This window comes from Gasterosteus aculeatus, chromosome X (assembly GCF_964276395.1).
Source record: "Gasterosteus aculeatus chromosome X, fGasAcu3.hap1.1, whole genome shotgun sequence".
In the NCBI taxonomy this organism is placed as follows: Eukaryota; Metazoa; Chordata; class Actinopteri; order Perciformes; family Gasterosteidae; genus Gasterosteus; species Gasterosteus aculeatus.
The window spans coordinates 4,732,537-4,751,759 of NC_135698.1; the positions used below are offsets into that span (position 1 = coordinate 4,732,537).

The 19,223-nt window shown below is 42.2% G+C and overlaps 1 protein-coding gene across 1 annotated transcript in view; it reads left to right on the forward strand.

Moving 5' to 3' along the window:
* Positions 1 to 19,223, forward strand: part of LOC120809314 (spondin-1) — a 66,784-nt gene that overhangs the window by 39,797 nt on the left and 7,764 nt on the right. Inside the window, exons 7-10 of the mRNA XM_040163021.2 lie at positions 11,055 to 11,119; positions 13,273 to 13,474; positions 14,592 to 14,732; positions 15,955 to 16,030. Of these exons, the coding sequence (XP_040018955.1) occupies positions 11,055 to 11,119; positions 13,273 to 13,474; positions 14,592 to 14,732; positions 15,955 to 16,030 (484 nt within the window). The remainder of the gene's footprint in view (positions 1 to 11,054; positions 11,120 to 13,272; positions 13,475 to 14,591; positions 14,733 to 15,954; positions 16,031 to 19,223) is intronic.

The window sequence follows — 19,223 nt, forward strand, 5'->3', positions numbered from 1 at the left end:
TTTATGTGGTACACTATTTAATTTTCTTATCCTCCATACTAGGATGCTTTGACCCAATCTGGCACACGCCCCCTGTCTTCACCTATCAATAACTGCTGCCTTGAAAGCTACAATAAAGGAGTTGTAGTTGAAGCGTAGCAGCGCTGCGGTTCACAAGGTGCATCCTACCCAAAGTGTGGTTTCAGTGTTCTACAGTTAAAGAAATCAGACTCTGATGGCACAGCCCTGTGTATTCAATTTTTTCAACTGAAAATGCTATGCACCGCTTACCTGGCTAAAGACATATTTTGTAGGGGGTACATCACTAGAATGAGGTTGAGAACCACTGCGTAATGTGTGCAGGTTTGTCTCAGCCCATGTACAAGACACATACAATCTCTGAAGGACTATACATATTTGAACAGGGTCCTACACAGACACCATATCTTTTTTAAAAACTTGGGTGCGAGATTGCAGAAATATTTGGGTGCGTGTTCACGGGTTATAGGTGTCAAGTAATTAATCAAGTAATTCATTTATAACATAAGTAAACCTGTCACGATGAGCTTGGCTGCAGCTTTCCATAGACATCGCTTAGGGACTGCCGCAGGTATCACTTTCGGGATTTTTCAGCGTTGGTCTCGGATTCTCAACTGATGTTTTGGGTCTTCCAACATCGGACACCCTCAGCTGGGACCTTAGCTTGACCAAGTGCTTGTTGACCATGTGATCTTGCATTTGGCAACCTGCACCCCTGTGTGTACTTAGTTCTTCCACCTATTCTCCCTCAAGATCTGAGGCTACCTACGGACAACAGTGCCAAAACTAGGGCCGGTGAATAAATATAATATTGTAGAAAAGTAAAGTACTGTGATAAACCAAGGTTTCAGGGGCTCTAATGGGGCCGACGGTGGCACATGGGTAGAGAGGATGCACTGGGAACCGCAATGTTGGCGGTTTCTATGCCCGGCTGCTCCATGGCCCATGTTGAAGTGTCCCCGAGCAAGACACCTAACCCCTAATTGCTCCCTGGGCAAAAATGCAAACAGCCACGGGTTTAAAATGCAATGCAAGTCGCTTTGGATAAAAGCGTCAGCTAAATGATATGTAATGTAATGACTAGGTTAAAACAACTGTTACATGTTCTGTTTGTTGTCGTAGCAGATAATCTATAAAGCCATTAGGGAATTCTTTTTCACAAAAACCAGGCTTTTAAACAACGGTTAGATATAATGAAACGCCATGTTTGTACACCCTGATATTAAAGTGTTTGCCAGGAGCGTCGTTGCTGCCATCGTTACAACTGGAAACAAAGTCGTTGAAGTGTCATAAAAATGTGGTCTGATGTAGGTTGCAGTAATTGTTTTCAACACAGGAGCTCTGAGTGCGGGTTTATTACGGTGTATTAAAAAACAAACTGCTGGAAAATGAGCTACGATGGGTAATAGTACATGGAGACAGGAAGTAACTCATATCTACAGGAGCCGCGTTGAAAAATGATCAAGCCAAGCCATTACTCAAATTAGAAACATTTAAAATGGCAATCTTTACACTGTCGGAGTCAATCAGATGCGACAAAAAAAAATCACATTGAATGTTCCATCATTGATATTGATCTGGGATTTGCAGGTCACAAGCCTGCAGGGGAAAGAAGATACAGGCTCTGTTTATTTAAATTCCATTGTGTCGCTACGGTTATTTTGTATTGCACAATTACAGCAGCTAGCTTGAGGGACAAGTAAATGACAATCTAATTGGACAGATGATACAGCATGGCTCTTGGCTTCATATCCACGTCGCAGTTGGTTGATAAATAACTTACTGAGCTGTAATCGTTGCGCATGTGTTGTGTGTCTGTAATTATATTTGACAAATGATCGCAGACATCTTGCTAGACGAGGGGAATAACAGTAGGGACAGGTTGTCTCATCATGTTGTCACCTTTGGATAAAACCACTGCGTAGGTTCTCAGTTTGAAGTGGTAACAGATGTTTGAGTGTGTGTGTTACCACTCTAAGCTGGGTATTTACAACAAGTTGCAACAGGGTGGCCCTGTCATCCATCTATTCTGAAGGCCCCATGCAAACGTAATTGCATTAGTGCAGTGTTGATTTCTTTTATTAGACACATTTTCCCTTAGTCCCCAGGCTCATTTTCCTTTATTAGGCCGACTCTCGAAGGACAATACAGAGCCTCACGCTGCTAGTGTCCCTCCAGGCAAACGTGATTCCAACGTGAGCGAGTGATCAAACGGCAGAGGTGATCTGGGAAGGAATAGTCTCCTTTTTGTACCTGTGCACACAGGTATGTCTCCATCCAGCTGTCAAGAGCACTAAACTAGCAAGTTGTTTTTTAATTGTTAGCGAGCGTTCCAATCCATGCCTCAATGTGGAAATAAAAACAAGTACATTGTGGCTGATGCTTAAAAAAGCCTGTACTGGGTTAACATGAAAGGCTGATTTATGTTTTAGTCTCAAAGTTTATTTTCATAAGTTGTGACTTAAAACTGCTAAAAAACCTTTGATAATAAAATTGGATCAAATCAGTATGCGTAATGAAATGGTTTGATCATATTGATTACCCCACAGAGTAAGAAACAGCTCCATATAGAGCTTCTAGATTTCAGCGTAAAACAGGGAGCAACAATTACCATGTGGACAGCGGCGTTTTGAGCAGCTAAAGAAATTTATAAAACATTTATAACTAAAGCACAGGCTGTTTTCCCTGCTGTGAAATTACTGCCCATAATAATACAAGTATTTTAGAAACCGTTTTAACCGATTCCATAAATTCTTATTTCAAAAACGTGGATGAAAAACCATCCGTTGGTTTTTGTAGTTTTCCATCCTCTCTTTTACATTTACAGTGCTCTAACTTTACTTCAGCACCTTGTACCTAAGTATTCTCCAACAGTGTGAGCTACTAATATGTGCATCGTCTTTTGTTAGGCTCGCCCTTGGCTTCCAGCTCTTTCCCCCTCCTTTTCTCAACTGTCACACATATGCTAATTTATGTCCAGCACAACATGAAGGCCAGCAGATCTCTGACAGAGTCACGCACCTTACGCACTCACCTCCATACAGCCCGTTCACTGAAACAGGAGCTTTCAGTGGCAGATGAATGTGCACGTGTGTGGATTGCTGGATAGTGACCACTTTCATCAGAAAATGTAAAGATGATATCGATGATTGAATTGGTCTGTTGGTCCGTCCAGACTGAAATGTTTCAACTATTGGATCGGTTGATATGACAATATTTCAAATCCAAGAGATTCATCTTCTCTTGCGCCACCATGAAGTTGACGTGTTAAAGTGAAATATGTGGCTACTATTGGATGGTGGGGTCCAAATATTTAAAAGTCAAGACTAAGAACAATCTTGTGGGTGTCTTCTGTGTCGGCGTGATATAACGCTGAGCGTAGGTGGCAAGCATGTTAATCATAATAACACCTGATAAACAACACCTCATTGTCATTGTCTTCGGCTCAAAGAACCATGACCAAAGTAAAGCCTTGCAGAATAAGTCTTTTCCATCCATCCCACTCTAGTGAACACCTGGGGCCTCATTTATAAACGTTGCGTACGCACAAAAGAAGGCGTACGCCGCTCTCTACGCAATAATTGGTATTTATAAAAAGCAAACTTGACGGAAAAATGTGCGCCCCTTCACGCAAGCTCGGACCCATGCGTACGCACAAAAACGGGTGAAATGAGAACCGTCGGCAAATGCAAGAAACACGCAAACGTGTGTGAAAGTGTGTAAAACTAGACTGTTGTGTAAAATAAATGCCAATACTGCCTCTCATAAATAACACAAACACCCATTTGATCGATCTGCAGCGTAAAACAAACAGATCAAATAGTCAAATTAACACATTTTCAAAAAGAAAAGTGAAATATGTTCTGCAATAATATTGGCATGTTATACAATTCATCCTCAAAACAAAGCTGTTGCTTGTCAGATGTAATCGAATGGACGGTAATAAAATGCCATGATGCCATCGCAATGCGTAATGACGCGAAATGGCTGATCTTGCGCTCTTAGAAGATGTGGCAAATGGAAGGATTCGCGCTGTAGTGCAGCGCACCATCGGCCTGTTTAAGGGCAGAGGGCGCTGCCTCGACTGCACTGGAGGGAGGTTATTGTTTACTCCTGAAAAGGTGTGCAAAATCGTGCTGGCGTGTGCTGTGCTACATAATGTGGCACAGCTTCTAAACGTGCCTCGACCCCCTGACGCCGATGGCTGTGTTGGCCCAAAACCTGTCCCCGATCCCCAATCATTCCCGCCAGTCTCTCATCAAGAGGGGACAGCTCCGATGTCCCCTTTCCCCCACCCGTGGGAGACACACTTTGGCGATGGCGCGCTAAACGCTTTTTTGCATCCACTTTGATGTCAGACCATTTTTTCTTTATTTCGGCCACGGCCCGAGGTTGTGAGGCTGCAGCGTTGCTCTGCAACCTTTTGCCACTGGAGTGCCTTTTTGGCATTAGTAATGTCCCTACTGTGCCCTCACAAAAAGCATTAGACTTCTCCTTTCCACCTCGCCAATGATAATTTCGACTTCACACTACCGTTACGCTTCTTCGTTTTCCTCTCAGTGTTTGCCATGATTTCGCAATCGATGAATATTAATTTGTGGGCGTTCCACAGACTATGTATGGGCAACTATGGGCGTGACATGAAGCCGCAAAAACTGCGCTGCATTAAGAAGTGATTGTGATTTATTAAGGGAAATCTGCGTAAGACGTGCGTGCGCACGGTTTTATAAGTCTGAATATTTCTGTGCGTATGCACGTCCTACGTTTCATCCGTACGCCACTTCTGACGCAAATCCTACGCAAGGTTTTATAAATGAGGCCCCTGGAGCTCATTTTTCATATCTGTTACAAATGTCCACTTTGACTAAGATGATTAGAATGTGATGGTCAAAGATCTGACCTCACTACTACATTTTTGGCCTTAACAACTTAACAATTTGTATGTCGATCCAAACTATTTCACTGCTCTGCTGATTTACACAGAAATCATCATTCAATCATAACATCCCTTAAAGGACCTCTTTGGTGAGTGCTCTTATTACTTAAACATTTGAAACACAAGCCTTTTTCATCATTTAGCGTTCTGACACTGCTCTGGCAGTACCCAAAATGAAGATGCAACGTGGTCTACATTGGGATTTGATGATGTACACTAGAGATTGAAATCCAATAAATTCTGTGGCATATTTTCTGCCACAATATGTCTATGGGCTATACTTCATATTTGATTGGAAGAAACAAGACTTCAACATGTAGTCAGAATGAAAGGATCCATTTTTCCATCAATAGTAGTAGGACTGGGACCTTGCCAGTTTAAGCAGACTCCTTGAAACAAATTTTCCACTATTCAAGGTTGCTCCTACATTCTTTCTGTTGCTCTTTGCAGCAACGCTGCATGTTTTAGAACCACAAGATATGAACCTTTAAGCCTGAAAAGGGACAGTGGGAGGGAAGTATTGAAGAGCTGTGACGGAGAGTAGGAAGTTTTATCATGTTAAGAACCATGTGGATGAATCTAAGGTAATTTCATCAGGATTGATGTCTGCGTTGGTCCTCCTAAGCTCCTTTTTTGACATCTTTTATTAGACTTCCATTCCCTCCTTTAAGTACATTGCTTTTCCTCCCAGCTGTGTCACTTGTTCCTGCCCCGATCCTCCTCGGTCCCATTCTCGTGCTCTCCTACTCAGTCTTCGTTTTAACGTATTGCTGTCAACCTCTTTCTAATCTCATCTTTTCTTTCCATCCTCATACTCTTCAAATGAATCACTTTCCACCATTTGCGCTCTCCCAGCCTCCATTTGTATACTCAGACTTTTCATTTTTCTTACCCTCTGCAATTATATCCTCTGTATTCAACCCCAACTTCCTCTCCTCCTTTTCCTTTCTCCTCTTCTAGAAAACAATCCTGAAATCCTCTAACATTCTTTTTAACATGGATAAATCAGTCATTCTGTCAAAAAGATTACAAGAAGATTTGCATCTCTTTTGTGGAAGATTTGTGGACAAAGCGGATGGAGTGAAAGTTACCAGTTCACCTACAAAGGTTAGAGGCACAATGATTTTCAAAATTCGACAGACGGACTGATGGTTGGAGATAAATGGTAAATTAGAAGTAAAAAAGTGATTTCAGTGGGAAATGTTCCTTCCTTACTGGTGACGTTATAAAGAGGCAGACATATACAAACTCAACTTTATTTCCTGTTAAGTTTGGCAATCCATCTTTAGTGACATTGGCGAGTTTAGACCAAGGTACCTTCAACCTCTCAATGACACCAGACACCCCTTCATACAAGTTCTCTCCTCGTGTTGTGCTCTTTGGAGATTCCATTGTCAAAAAATCCTCTTTTATCTCAAAATTGTTAATTCCTCCTACAAAATTAAGAGGTAAACGGTATCTTTAACGCTGTTGCTTTCATCCAGTTCTAACAAATATAACCTAATAATAAAGTTTGTCTATTCCTGGGTTAAGCCTAGTTCATGATTCTGCGCTTTCACAGCGACGCAAGGACACGCAGACGCAAGTGTCCCTTGCGTATCCCTTGCGTGCCTTTTCACACCTTGCGTGCTTGCGTGTGTCAACGCCATTTTTCTAGGCTTGCGTTGACGCAAGCCTCCTGCAGCCTGCATGGCTGCGATTGGTCTGTTAACTACATCCTTTCCGAAGTCTCACATTTCCGTTTTCATAGCACAATACCGCCATTATTAAAACAAAGAATGTTTACGAGAGAATGAATCAGATTGAAGAGCTTTTATCGGAAGAAATGCGTAAATATGACCGCTTATACAAGCCGTCATTGGCGGACTATAAGGACACGTGGATGGCCTCCGATTCATGGAGGGAGATCGCCGCAAACATTGAAACGAGTGCGTCGACACAACGGTGCATAAAGGCACAGACGCAGAAGCATGCGGCAGCCTTTAGAGTAACATGACGTGTAGTTCCTCACAATAACCACTTGAGGCTTGCTGACAAAGCGAGGAAATCATCATAAACCTCAACGTTTAAATGTCTAATTTTAGAGCAGAAATGATCCTGTTTACAGCCTGGTTACCAGACTTCAACCTTTGGATTGGAAAACTCCTCTAGTTGCAAAATGATGTCCAGAGTTTATAGAATAGTCTGAGGAAAATATTTTGTTAATTGACTAATATAAATTCATGCTCTTTTTTAAAAATCTTCATAGATTAAATTACTAAATTATCTTGAGTAAATGATATTTCTATTTAGACTGAAGTTCTGGGCTACCATGTGTTTCACAGGTTGATACCCTGCATAGCCGTCTACGTCCACCGTGAAAATATAGGCCCTTTCTTAATATGCATTCTTGTGCGGGCTCTCATGGACTAATCAGTCGCAGCCAATTCCGCATTGCGCCAACAACGGTCATAATACCCGCATGTGACTCAAAACGCCCATTTTCCCGAGAATGCATCGGAGCAGACTTGTCCGTTCTTGTAAGAGCCAAATATCCCAGAATGCACCCCGGCGACAGACAACAATGGCAGAGAAGATAAACATAACTGTAAGTCTTAACAATGAGCTCCAGGATGTGGGAGAAGTGAGGTGTAGTTAATGGAACCGTCAGACCCCTCCACACCCGGCGGTCGGCCTCATTTTAGCCCGCAGAGAGCAGCCTGTTCTCGGCAAGTCTTCTGTGAAATACTGGTATTTACGTCTCCATAGCCATTATACATGAGATATAACTATACTGTAACTAGGCTTAGTGTTTTAATCTGTTGTCAGAGACTGTTGTGTATTCACCGGTAACGTTGTTTGAGGCCAGAGTTTAGATTCATAACCTAATGTTTTAAATTGAACTTATCTGTACACACAGTGACACATGTTATTGAATAGAATAGAATAGAAGTACTGTCGACTGATAGTAATGTAGAGTGGATGGCTTTCATTGTCCATGATGGTGAGCAGTTTGGTGAGGGTCCTTTTGTCGGCGACTGAAGTGATGCACTCCAGTTCAGCACCAACCACAGAGCCAGCCTTCTTCACCAGCCTATCCAGTCGCCCTGCATCCTTCTTCTTAGTGCTTCCTCCCCAGCACACCACCGCGTAGAAGAGAGCGCTGGCGACGACAGACTGGTAGAACATCTGGGAGGAGTTTGCTGCAGACTTTGAATGACCGCAGCCTCCTCAGAAAGTACAGCCGGCTCTGCCCTTTCTTGTAGATTGCGTCCTGTTGGCAGACCAATCCAGTTTATTGTCTAGAATCACCCCAAGGTACTTGTATGTGCCTACCACCTCCACATTGACCCCTGGGTGGAAACCGGTAGCATAGTGGGCTTAGACCTGTGGAAATCCACCACCGTTTCCTTGGTCTTAGCAGTGTTGAGTTGTAAGTGGTTGTGCTTGCACCATTGCATGAAGTCCTCCACCAGGCTCACATACTCCCCTCCCTGGCCATCCCTGATACACCTGATATTGTGTATTAAAACTAACCTGATATTGTGTATTAAAACTAACAAACAATGTTTAATTAAAAGGACATGAGGACCGTCGTCCAGACTGTAAACCGGCAGCAGGACGTCAGCTTCAAAGGGACTCTGAACGGTTATAATAAATACATATTTTACACATATTTAATTATTGAATTCCTCTCTGTAAGATCTTTTATGTTTGGCCAGCTGCCAGCCTTGATAATTGAAAATGTTTCATTGTTGTTTGTAAGAGTTCACCTATAGCATCATCGATTAAATACTATGAGGTTAAGTCCCCTGCCTTACGGTATGTAACCTCCATAATCACTATATCTAGACGTGAAATACCATGAGGCTAATCACTATTGATGTAAAGACACTGATGACATGTTGGTACATTACATTTATAGTGATTTTTGTGCATTTAACTGGTTGAGGACTACTACACTGATTATGGACCACTTGATGTTTGAGTAACAAGACAAACGGTAGGTGTGTAAGTGGAATGTAGCCATAACCATTAAAAAATGAACTTATTAGTCTGTTATATCAAACCTTCTCTGTACTTTATGACACTTAAAGGTAATGCAGTGTGATGAATACAACAGCCCTGAATTAAATGTTTACCTCAGTAACGTTTTATGGGTTTCTTCAAACCAATCATAATTTGGATATACACACGCATACTGTTATCCAGTAAAATTCAGCAACATCACAAACTATAGCTCTCCTCCCTATCTGATCCATTGAGATATTTTGGCTATTTCATGTCTGATATAGATATCTATATCTATTGATATATATGTTTACTCTGGTGCTCCATCATATATACCACTTTTTTATTTTAAATGAAAACAAAAGCGTGACATTACAAATACTTATTATATTATATGAATGTATTAGCAACACCAGCTGATGCGGTGACATCATCAAGTCAGCTACTGTTCCAATTGCGGAAATGACCGTTCTCCGTTCTCCCGTAACCGTGAATCTGGACTCCCTAGAACGCAAGTCTGTTCGAGCCGTCTCAGGTATTGTGAAAGGGCCATTGTCACTCGGTTGCTAAAAAGGCTAAAAATTCAAACTTGGAGCTTCAAAATAAACAAATAGGTGAAATCACAATGACTACTTCCACTTCTAATATACAGTCTTAAGTTTCATGACTAGTTAAGTAGAGCACAGTGTTGATAAGTAAAATAGATGATAGTAGGTAGGGTTTGCTACCTTGTGATTGACAGATCACTACCACAGTGTTAATTAGTCAGGTAGTTTTTTCCGTGTTTTCATACTTTAACCCTCATAGTGCGTTTTCAGCCCAAAAGTTAACTGTAACATGCTTCCCATGTCCCTACGGTTCTGAAAAATGTATTTTGTGAATCCATAGCTTGCTTTATACCACCACTATCTATATCCACCACTTGTGACATTTCCTGTGATACAACTCATCCCAAACTAATAATACTGTTTTAATTGGCTTCATAGAATCAGTTGTAACAGGTTGCACAGATGACTCCGACAAAAATGGCAGTGCAGAGCAGACAGAGGCAGATGGTATCCAGTAATAGTTTTTAATAAATAAACATGAAGAAACAGAAACCAAGCTAACTTTTTCGAGAGTGCATTCGGCAAACTAAATTAGACCTGACCTTCTGACCGGGTGCACTTTAAGGGCACACCACACTGCTCCTCTCCCAACATGTTTTCCCTGCTTGTCCTTTTGTACCCACTCCTTGATAAGGAGATGGGGTCCAGGTGTGTCTCCTTGCACACCTGCACCTCAAGTGAGGAGTGTGTGGAAGCCTTCTGGCTGGAACATGTAATCCTTCCACTATTCCCCCTCAGCCCCTTACACAGTATACTGATGGTCTTTGTGTGTTTCTATCTATGTGTGTTTTTACATGCCTGTTTTAGAGAAAAGACTGAAGTTTTATGCCAGAAAGGCCTCAGAGCCCCGGGCAGCTACAAATAAGAATGATGGCCACTGACTTGTGTATGTACATACTGTATGTACACACACGCACACACACACACACACACACACACACACACACACACACGCACCTCGTATTGTCCAAATGCCCCAGGAAGAAGGGGAAGCTTTCAAAGGGACTGTGAAAACTTCAGTCTACCAGAGAAAAAAATAATACTTTTTTGGAGGTGGGAGGGGCAAGGGGTGTATGTTAAGACTAAGATGGAAGATGGAAGTATGAGTGGATGGAAAAATATATAGGTTCTTAGTAAACCTGAAAGGGTTCATACAGACTCTGCCATTCAGTTGTATTTAGCTGTCACGGCACATTAAACACATCATTTATAATGCAGATTTATGGTAAATGGAAGATAATGTGTTGTACAGTCCATAAATTGTCCAAAATGCTGCGGAGAGACGATGGAGCGTGGAGGGAGCTCGGCTAGAATAGCACTACAGCAAGGAGGCATTTTGTCCCGATGAGAGACCGATAAGAGGCTCTTAAGCCTTGAGAAGTGAAACACACTTTGCTGTCATGTCAAATTGTCAATTTTGGTCTTTTTTTTTCTTCTCGCTATTGAAGTCATCCATTTAGAAACAAATTGCCTCATTTATTCCTATCTCTTTCTCTTCGCAGGGAGATGAAGTGCTTACTGTCATCAAGACTAAGGCTCAGTGGCCGGCATGGCAGCCACTCAACCTGTAAGTATCACTCAGTGTCACTGAATGGGAGAGGCCCTTTAGTAAGAAAAAAAAACAGGAATCAACTTTTAACTGAAGTTAACATAGCTCTATATCATCGGTGCCTGTTTCACTCGCAACACTTTCGATTTTCCGAAACAATAAATAATACAGGTTTGATTTACTTTTTGGCAGCAGGACTGTCTTTGAGTGAAAGTGAAATCACGTCAGTGCCGTAACTTGATATGTACGATTTATTTTTATATTGTCTTATAATTGAGGTCAATGTGTTTAATCAAATTGAAAACATAATGGCAATGATAATGGTTAATCTAATTAATTGTTATTTGTAACAATAATCACCACACATTCAGTCATTGGTTTGTATAATATCTAGGGCTGTCAATAGATTAAAAAAACGTATTAATTAATCGCATATTTTGAGGTTTGTTTGTTTATTCTTATAAAGACTAAATCGTACAAGTAATGAGTAATCGCTTTTTAGTAAGTGTGTATTTTAGGCACTGTTTAATTGTTAATTGTATGTTAAACACAAAAACTACACACATTTGATCATCTTGGAGGCAGAATTTCACCGGTTGGAACATGTTGAACTAGCAACTCTTCCTGCTGTCCTTGTGCTCTTTGCTGTGCTCTCAACTCTCCATCATTTGACGGCTGTGGTGCCAACAATCTTCCAACATTTAGCCTGGGCGTTTTCCACACCACGGACGATTAACGCATTCATTTTGACAGCCCGAATGATATATAACAAAAAAGGCACTCCTACAAAATCCAGCAAAGATGAAATCCAACTGTGGTTTGTGTGTGTGTGTGTGTGTGTGTGTGTGTGTGTGTGTGTGTGTGTGTGTGATACAGTAGGTTAGAGTGTTTTTTTCATAATATCGCACTAAATTGATGCACGAGCAAGGGATCTATTCCCTCTCTTTTGCTGTCTAGTTTGCTGTTTGTGGCATTTTTTCTATCCTGTACTGTGTCATATATTCCAGTTTCTTTGAATAAGTAGATAGTATGAAGATACTGTGAATTTATATGAGATCATATATATATATATATATATATATATATATATATATATATATATATATATATATATATATATAATTGCGAAACCTTTATTGTTGTCTCAAGTTGAAGAGAGTGCTATTTTTTAGTTTTAGTTTCCACGACACGTCAACATAATAGGTATAATACTAACAAAAACATAAAACAAGGATACAAGTAGAATGACACAAATTACTGTCAGGTAAAATATGTGGATATTGTGTGTAAATACTTGTGTGAGCTTGATGAAAACAGCTGCCTTGTATCTTATTTTTCCTGAGGCTGCAGCACCGCTTGCCAGATAGCAGCAGCCAAAACCGTCAGTGGTGCAGGCTCTACTGCCACAACAATCACTCTAAATGTACTGGATTGCAGTCAAGTGACATCCAGTCATGTTGATCTTGAACAATTGCATATAATTCTTAATTGCTATGATTTCTTCCCTTACACGGCTCGCAAAAAGCCGGGCTGTATAGTCACACACTCTGGCATCCGGGCACTCTTTGGAACCTGCTCAAGAGCAATTAGAAACCTATCACAATTCTATCCACCAGCACTGCATGGGCACGAACACACACACACACACATTAATGTACCATATCTTTCACCAAACATCTGTTTAATTACCCCTTCTGGCGCTGTCTGTCATTTGCAATACATTGTGCCGCTATTGTTTTTACTAATGAGAACCTACATGCATGCACGCACACAACCGCCTGTACGATCACACAGTCACTGTGAGCATGAAATATGAGCTCAATTTGTTCAATTTTGCATGCAAAGTTGTCAAGTTGTTCAAAATAGTTGTCACGGTTAAGACGTGATAATTAAGATACCGAGGAATGTTTTTCATTCAAAAACATTCAAAATTCTCTGAGGGTTTTTTATTTCAGTCGATGAGAGGGAACATTTCATTATGAGCTATTTTTCGACCACTAATTGTATATTTTGGAGGTTCATTTAGCAGAGGTTGAGTCGGGTCAGAGGTCTTGACATCAGAGCAAATCAGTATTATACAAAAAAATGCTTACTTAGAGCTGTCTCATTAGAACTTTTAAAATGGAATTTAATTATCTATTTTCTTTTATCCTTTACCAAACCAAACCAAGGCGAGCAGCTCCATCAGCTGAGTTTTCTGTTGACCGGACCCGTCACCTGATGTCCTTCCTCACCATGCTGGGGCCTAGCCCAGATTGGAATGTGGGGCTGTCGGGAGAGGACCTCTGCACCAAGGACTGTGGCTGGGTCCAGAGGCTCGAGACGGACCTCATTCCCTGGGATGCAGGCACTGACAATGGTGTAACATATGAGGTAATCTAGCCTAATGTCACCGGTTAGTTCAAAGGCATGTTGGCAATGGAGCCGGAGAGTTTTTCCATCCAATCAAGCAGACGTTCCCACACTTTTCCGGGTTGCAAGCTACTAACGGACCATATCATGGGGATTGACCCCCTTCCCTCCTAGGACCGGCCAACGGAGGTATGGGGGGGGTGGTCAGCCTGGGTTGCTTTGGAATGAAATTAAATCCGTTAGTAAGCAAGGATCGCTAATCAGCATTAGGATTAGTCATCTCCCGCGGTCGAACCGCACATGCGAGACATCACTTTTTTTATCGATGGCACGACGCCTCAAGTTTGGCATTCCATTACTCTGGAAAATGTTTAAGTAAGTGTTCAACTTTGTAGAGTCCTACTGTCTCCCACATGATATGAAGGATTTCTTCTGTATCTTTTAACCAAAATATTACAGGGCGGTATTTTTGCTGAAAATTATAACTACAAAGGAACTTGCATTTACATTGCTGTATCTCCTTCTCAGACTTTCTTTGTGGACGTCTACCTTTTATCTCATTCAGTACTTTTGCACATGTTAAGTTGGTTAGAAACAAAGGGAATGATTCACGTTAAGAGAAAGAGAAGAAAAGAGGCCCTGTGTGAGATGGCTTACAGGAGAAGTGGTGGCTGAAGACTTTTTGGCCACACTGGAGTATAAAAGTGTTATTACTTTATTGGCTTCAGTTTGCATGCGTAAATGACTGCTGTTCCACTGTTCTGTTACCCTTAAGAGAAACCATATTGTTTTCCTTCTAAAAGCCACAGACATGCAGACAGTTCAGGCTGCTATTGGATTATTATTCTTGGCGCACACATAATTCCTAAATGTTGCCTCTTGCCCGTTGGGGTATGAGGACAATTTACAGAGCTTCTTTGCCTTAAACGGCCGCAATGTGCTGAAAGGCGCTGGGGCGCTCTGTAGAGCTAAGGGGAGTTTGGTCATTATTATTTGTCGGCTTGTCTCTGCATGCAAAATCTTTTACATGACACAAATTTATTTAATTCATTGTTACTATAAAACATACTGAATATAGCAGCTTTAACCTTTTGAATATCATATCTTTATACCCATTTTCCCGTGGGCTTTTTTTCAGTCCCCCAACAAGCCAACCATTCCTCAGGAGAAGATCCGACCATTGACCAGTTTGGACCACCCCCAGAGCCCGTTCTACGACCCAGAGGGGGGTGCAATTACCCCTATAGCCAAGCTGGTGGTGGAACGAATTGCCAGAAAGGTACAATGTAGTATTTAAAAGTTATTCTTATTCTTCAACTGTCATGAAAACAATCAACTTCTTTAATATGATAGATAAATGAAAAGTACAGCTCCACTATATCATACCAGTAAAAGTGCATTTATAACCCATTTTTAGTTAATATGGATACTTGAGTGTTGCCACCGATTTGTGTGGATGCAAAACTACTTCACTCATGTCTATTTATATAATTATTTTGTTTTCAAGTGTACTACCGTATTTTACGCACTATAAGGCGCACTTAAAAGCCTTTAATTTTCTCAAAAAACGACAGTGCGCCTTATAATCCGGAGCGCCTTATATATGGATCAATTAGTTAATTGGTTGATCCATACTGGTTGTACACGGCGCTCAAGGCGCTCTGCCAAACATGCCAAAGCTCGGTCTACGAGGCGCTCAAGCGCGTGAGATATGGAGCTTGTTTCAGGGCACGTCGGAGAAACAAAGCTGTCGTTCTTGCCGAGCACTTAATGAGTTTGAAGAGCGCGGGACGGTGACCTTTTCTTTACAGTAGCTGAACCATCTTAACGGGGAAAATAAGTTATTCTAAAAGGGGCCATTGGCAGGCGGCGTGGCTGGAGAGCAGCCGAAGATTTAAGGCGTGGATGGCGAGGGGGGAGGCGGGAGCGGACGCACCTTGCAGCATCGATCGGACCCTGAAAGCACCGTCTCCACCTCCCCACATCCCCCCCATCCACCCGGCCCGACGTCAAACGTTTGACTGCAGTATCTTATGTGCCTTATAATCCGGTGCGCCCTATATATGAAAAATGTTCTAAAATAGGTAATTCATTGAAGGTGCGCCTTATAATCCGGTGGGCCTTATAGTGCGGAAAATACGGTACAAATATACTAGCTTCCTCAATGTAAGCTATATCTGCTTTTACTGAAGAAAGATATGTAATTTATGTACAAGTTACCACAGTGGCAGGACTTGAACACTGTGTTGAGGAATCAGATGATTTTCATGTTGAAACGAGACTGCCAAACTATGTAAACTCTGTTGATCACACGTACACAGAGGCCTGGAGGTTATTTCAGAAAATAATTGCAATTCATTCATAATCAACACAGCATGCAGATCTGAAATACCAATGTCACAAACACAGCCAACGGAGATGACAAATCAGTTTCATGCTCAAAGATGCGTCTTTCTGTGATGAGCTTTGGATGAATTTTCTAGTTTTCCTTGTGTGTGTAGGGAGAGCAGTGCAACGTGGTCCCGGACACCATAGACGACATTGTTGCTGATATTGGACAGGAAGACAAGGAGGAAGGTACAGTCAATGGACACACCCATACAAATAAAATTGTCGTAGCGCAGACATTGAAGGGGTTTTGGTTATCTGGCTTGTTAATTTCCCATGGCTTTAATAATGCTAGCTAACTCGCTAGAACGGTCAAAGTGGTTGTGGTAAACATACAATTCCCATAGCTCTGGCCATCCTGCTAAATTAATTTGGTTGGAACATGTCTCACGCCCATATCATTTCAAACCATATGCTGATTACAGTTTTTCAAGGAAAGATATAATAAATTCACTAAGGCCTTGATTGAGTGTTCTCTTCAGACTCATTAGTGTTATAAGGTGATATTACTTTCCTCAAGGTTCTGAATGGTTCAATCCACTTTATGTTTGTAAAACATTCACGTAAACCATCACCTTACAGACTGTGCGGAGACCTTGGGGACTCAGGGATGCGGAACGCTCCAGGACACACACAAATCAGCAAACATTTATTGCCATAATATGTCAGACATACAAGGAATTTGACTTGGCGGTCGGTGCGTAACAGCAGACAGCACGACCATGGACGACAAGACATCATTGCACGAGGAATAAAATAAAATATAATGCTATGGGTTAGTTGTACAAGGCTATGGGTTAGTTTAAAAATAAAGGAATACAAGTTAAAGTTAAAAAGTATTTTGAAATTAAAGCGCACTAGCGAACAGAAAGGGAAAGTGACGTGTGCAGTGAGAAAGAATGTGGCCGGTGGAATGACAGAGTCAGACAGTGGGGGACCGGGCTCTGTTGTTGAGCCCGACTGCCGACGGGAAGAAACTGTTCGAGTGGGGGGAGGTCTTGGTCCTGATGGACCTCAGCCTCCTGCCAGATGGAAGGGGCACAAGAGGGGTCGGGTACAATCTTTTTAGCTTGCTTCAGGATCCTAGAAGTAAACAAGTCCTGGAGAGACGGCAGATTGCAGCCGATCACCCTCTCTGCAGAGCGGAAGACACGCTGCAGCCTGCCCTTGTCCTTGGCTGTGGCTGCAGCGTACCAGACGGTGATGGAGGAGCAGAGGATGGAATTGATGATGGCCGTGTAATAGTGCAACATCATCGTTTTTGGCAGGTTGAGTTTCTTCAGCTATCTCAGGAAGAACAACCTCTGCTGAGCCTTCTTGGTGATGGAGCTGATGTTCAGCTCCCACTTGAGGTCCTGGGTAATGATGGAGCCCAGGAAACGGAAGGAATCCACAGTGGTGACGGGGGAGTCACCTAGGATGATGGGGGAAGGTGGGGCTCTGTCCTTCCTGAAACCCACAACCATCTCCACTGTCTTTAGAGCGTTGAGCTCCAGGTTGTTCTGGCTGGACCACGACACCAGATGGTCAGACTCCCACCTGTAGGCGGACTCATCCCCACCAGAGATCAGTCCAATGAGGGTGGTGTCATCAACAAACTTCAGGAGCTTGACGGACTGGTGACTGGAGGTGCAGCTGTTTGTGTACAGGGAGAAGAGCAAAGGGGAAAAAACGCAGAGCGTGAACCCAAACCGTGACAGGACGGCCATGTTGACAGCATCATCTACAGACCAGTTGGCTCTGTAGGCGAACTACAAGGGGTCCAGGAGGTGGTCAGTGAGGGTCTTCACGGGAGATAGGACCTGTGATCCTGGGCTTCTTGGAAAAAGGGATGATGGTGGAGGCCTTGAAGCAGGCTGGTACGTGGCATGTCTCCAAGGAGGTGTTGAAGATGTCAGTGAACACCGGAGACAGCTGGTCAGCACAATGCTTCAGGATGCGGGGAGAGACGGAGTCCTCATTATAGGCTGGTCTAGATAGACTCACAGATGGGTTTACGTCAGGTAGTCAGAACCCAGAGAGGGCAAGTACTGGCCTTTTAAACATACTTTACATGCCAGACACCAATCAATCAATTCCTGTCACTCCTGGCTACGATGTTTCAGTAAGACTGCATACAAGATTTGTTTCCAGCTTTTACCTGAGAGTTGGATTTGTAATTTAATAAATACACACGGTGAAAGACAGGACCAGGAGTCTTCGTCATTCATTTATGAGAATGGATGAGGTTATGTACATATTTGATGAAAAAACGATACCGTTCAAACAAGTAGTTATCTGGAAATGACAATATATCTAATCGGGGCCTCAATATTCTCTCCCAACGTGTTTAACACCCTACGAAGTAATAGCGCTTCTTCTTCAACAGGATCGTCCAGAAAAGGACGTGCCATGTCCGAGAAAACACTTTAGTCTTTAACGTAACAGAGATCTTATTTTGTGCATATGTCGAAACCATACGCCTGATACAGAGTACTTGAATGAATGAGGAATCGAAAGTGCGCTGTGTGATTGGCTGGGCTGCTGTCAGAGGGAGGAGACTGTGAAAGAAACTCAAGGTTTATTGAAGAAAACCTGCACCCGACAAGGTTATGTTCACAGGCTCAGTTACCATAGTGACTGACCCTGGGGTTTAGTTACCTCCCTTTCTGAAACAGAAAGAAAGAAGCCAGAGTTTCCCTCATCTCAGGGTTAACAAACTCTGAGTTTTCACTAATTGGACCCCAGGGCCCTGTTTCTTATGTTAAACTGTTACATATTTAACTGCAAAGTAATGATGTGTGTTTGATACCATTTTTGCATTGAATCATACAGTGATGTTTACTGCCCTACCAAAAAAAAAAATCCACCAGCGGCCACCGATAATGGGACATTTAATGATGATCGAGTTGAACCACGTACGAGGAACAGGACACCAACTATCAGCCAAGAGACCCTTGTTTATGTTCACTGTGAAAAGGCTAATTTTCCTTATTAATGCTATTTACCTAATTGAAATGATCTAACAAAGCATCATAGCAGCTTCGTATTTTTTTAAAAACATAACCAACTAAGTTTGTAGTGTTTCTCTTTTTGCAACTATTATGAGAAAATACAGAAGCAAATCCATAAAGTATTTAAGTGTGTATGTTTTGGTTGTACAATACATCCCACGCGCTAGTTATTTTTGAGCACAAACCAGGACCAGCGCTGTGACCTTAAACAAAATGAGCCGTCCCCTTCTTGCTTGTTAACCAGCAGATGGGCTAAAGAAGAATACGGACCAGTGCATGACGGCGTTTTTGTAGTACGGCGCTTTTGATTTTAAGTGGCCTCGGCGAGGGTGCCGCATTTTGCCCACTTGCAGAATTTCTGAACAAGAATCTCCCGCAGCCTAGTAAAT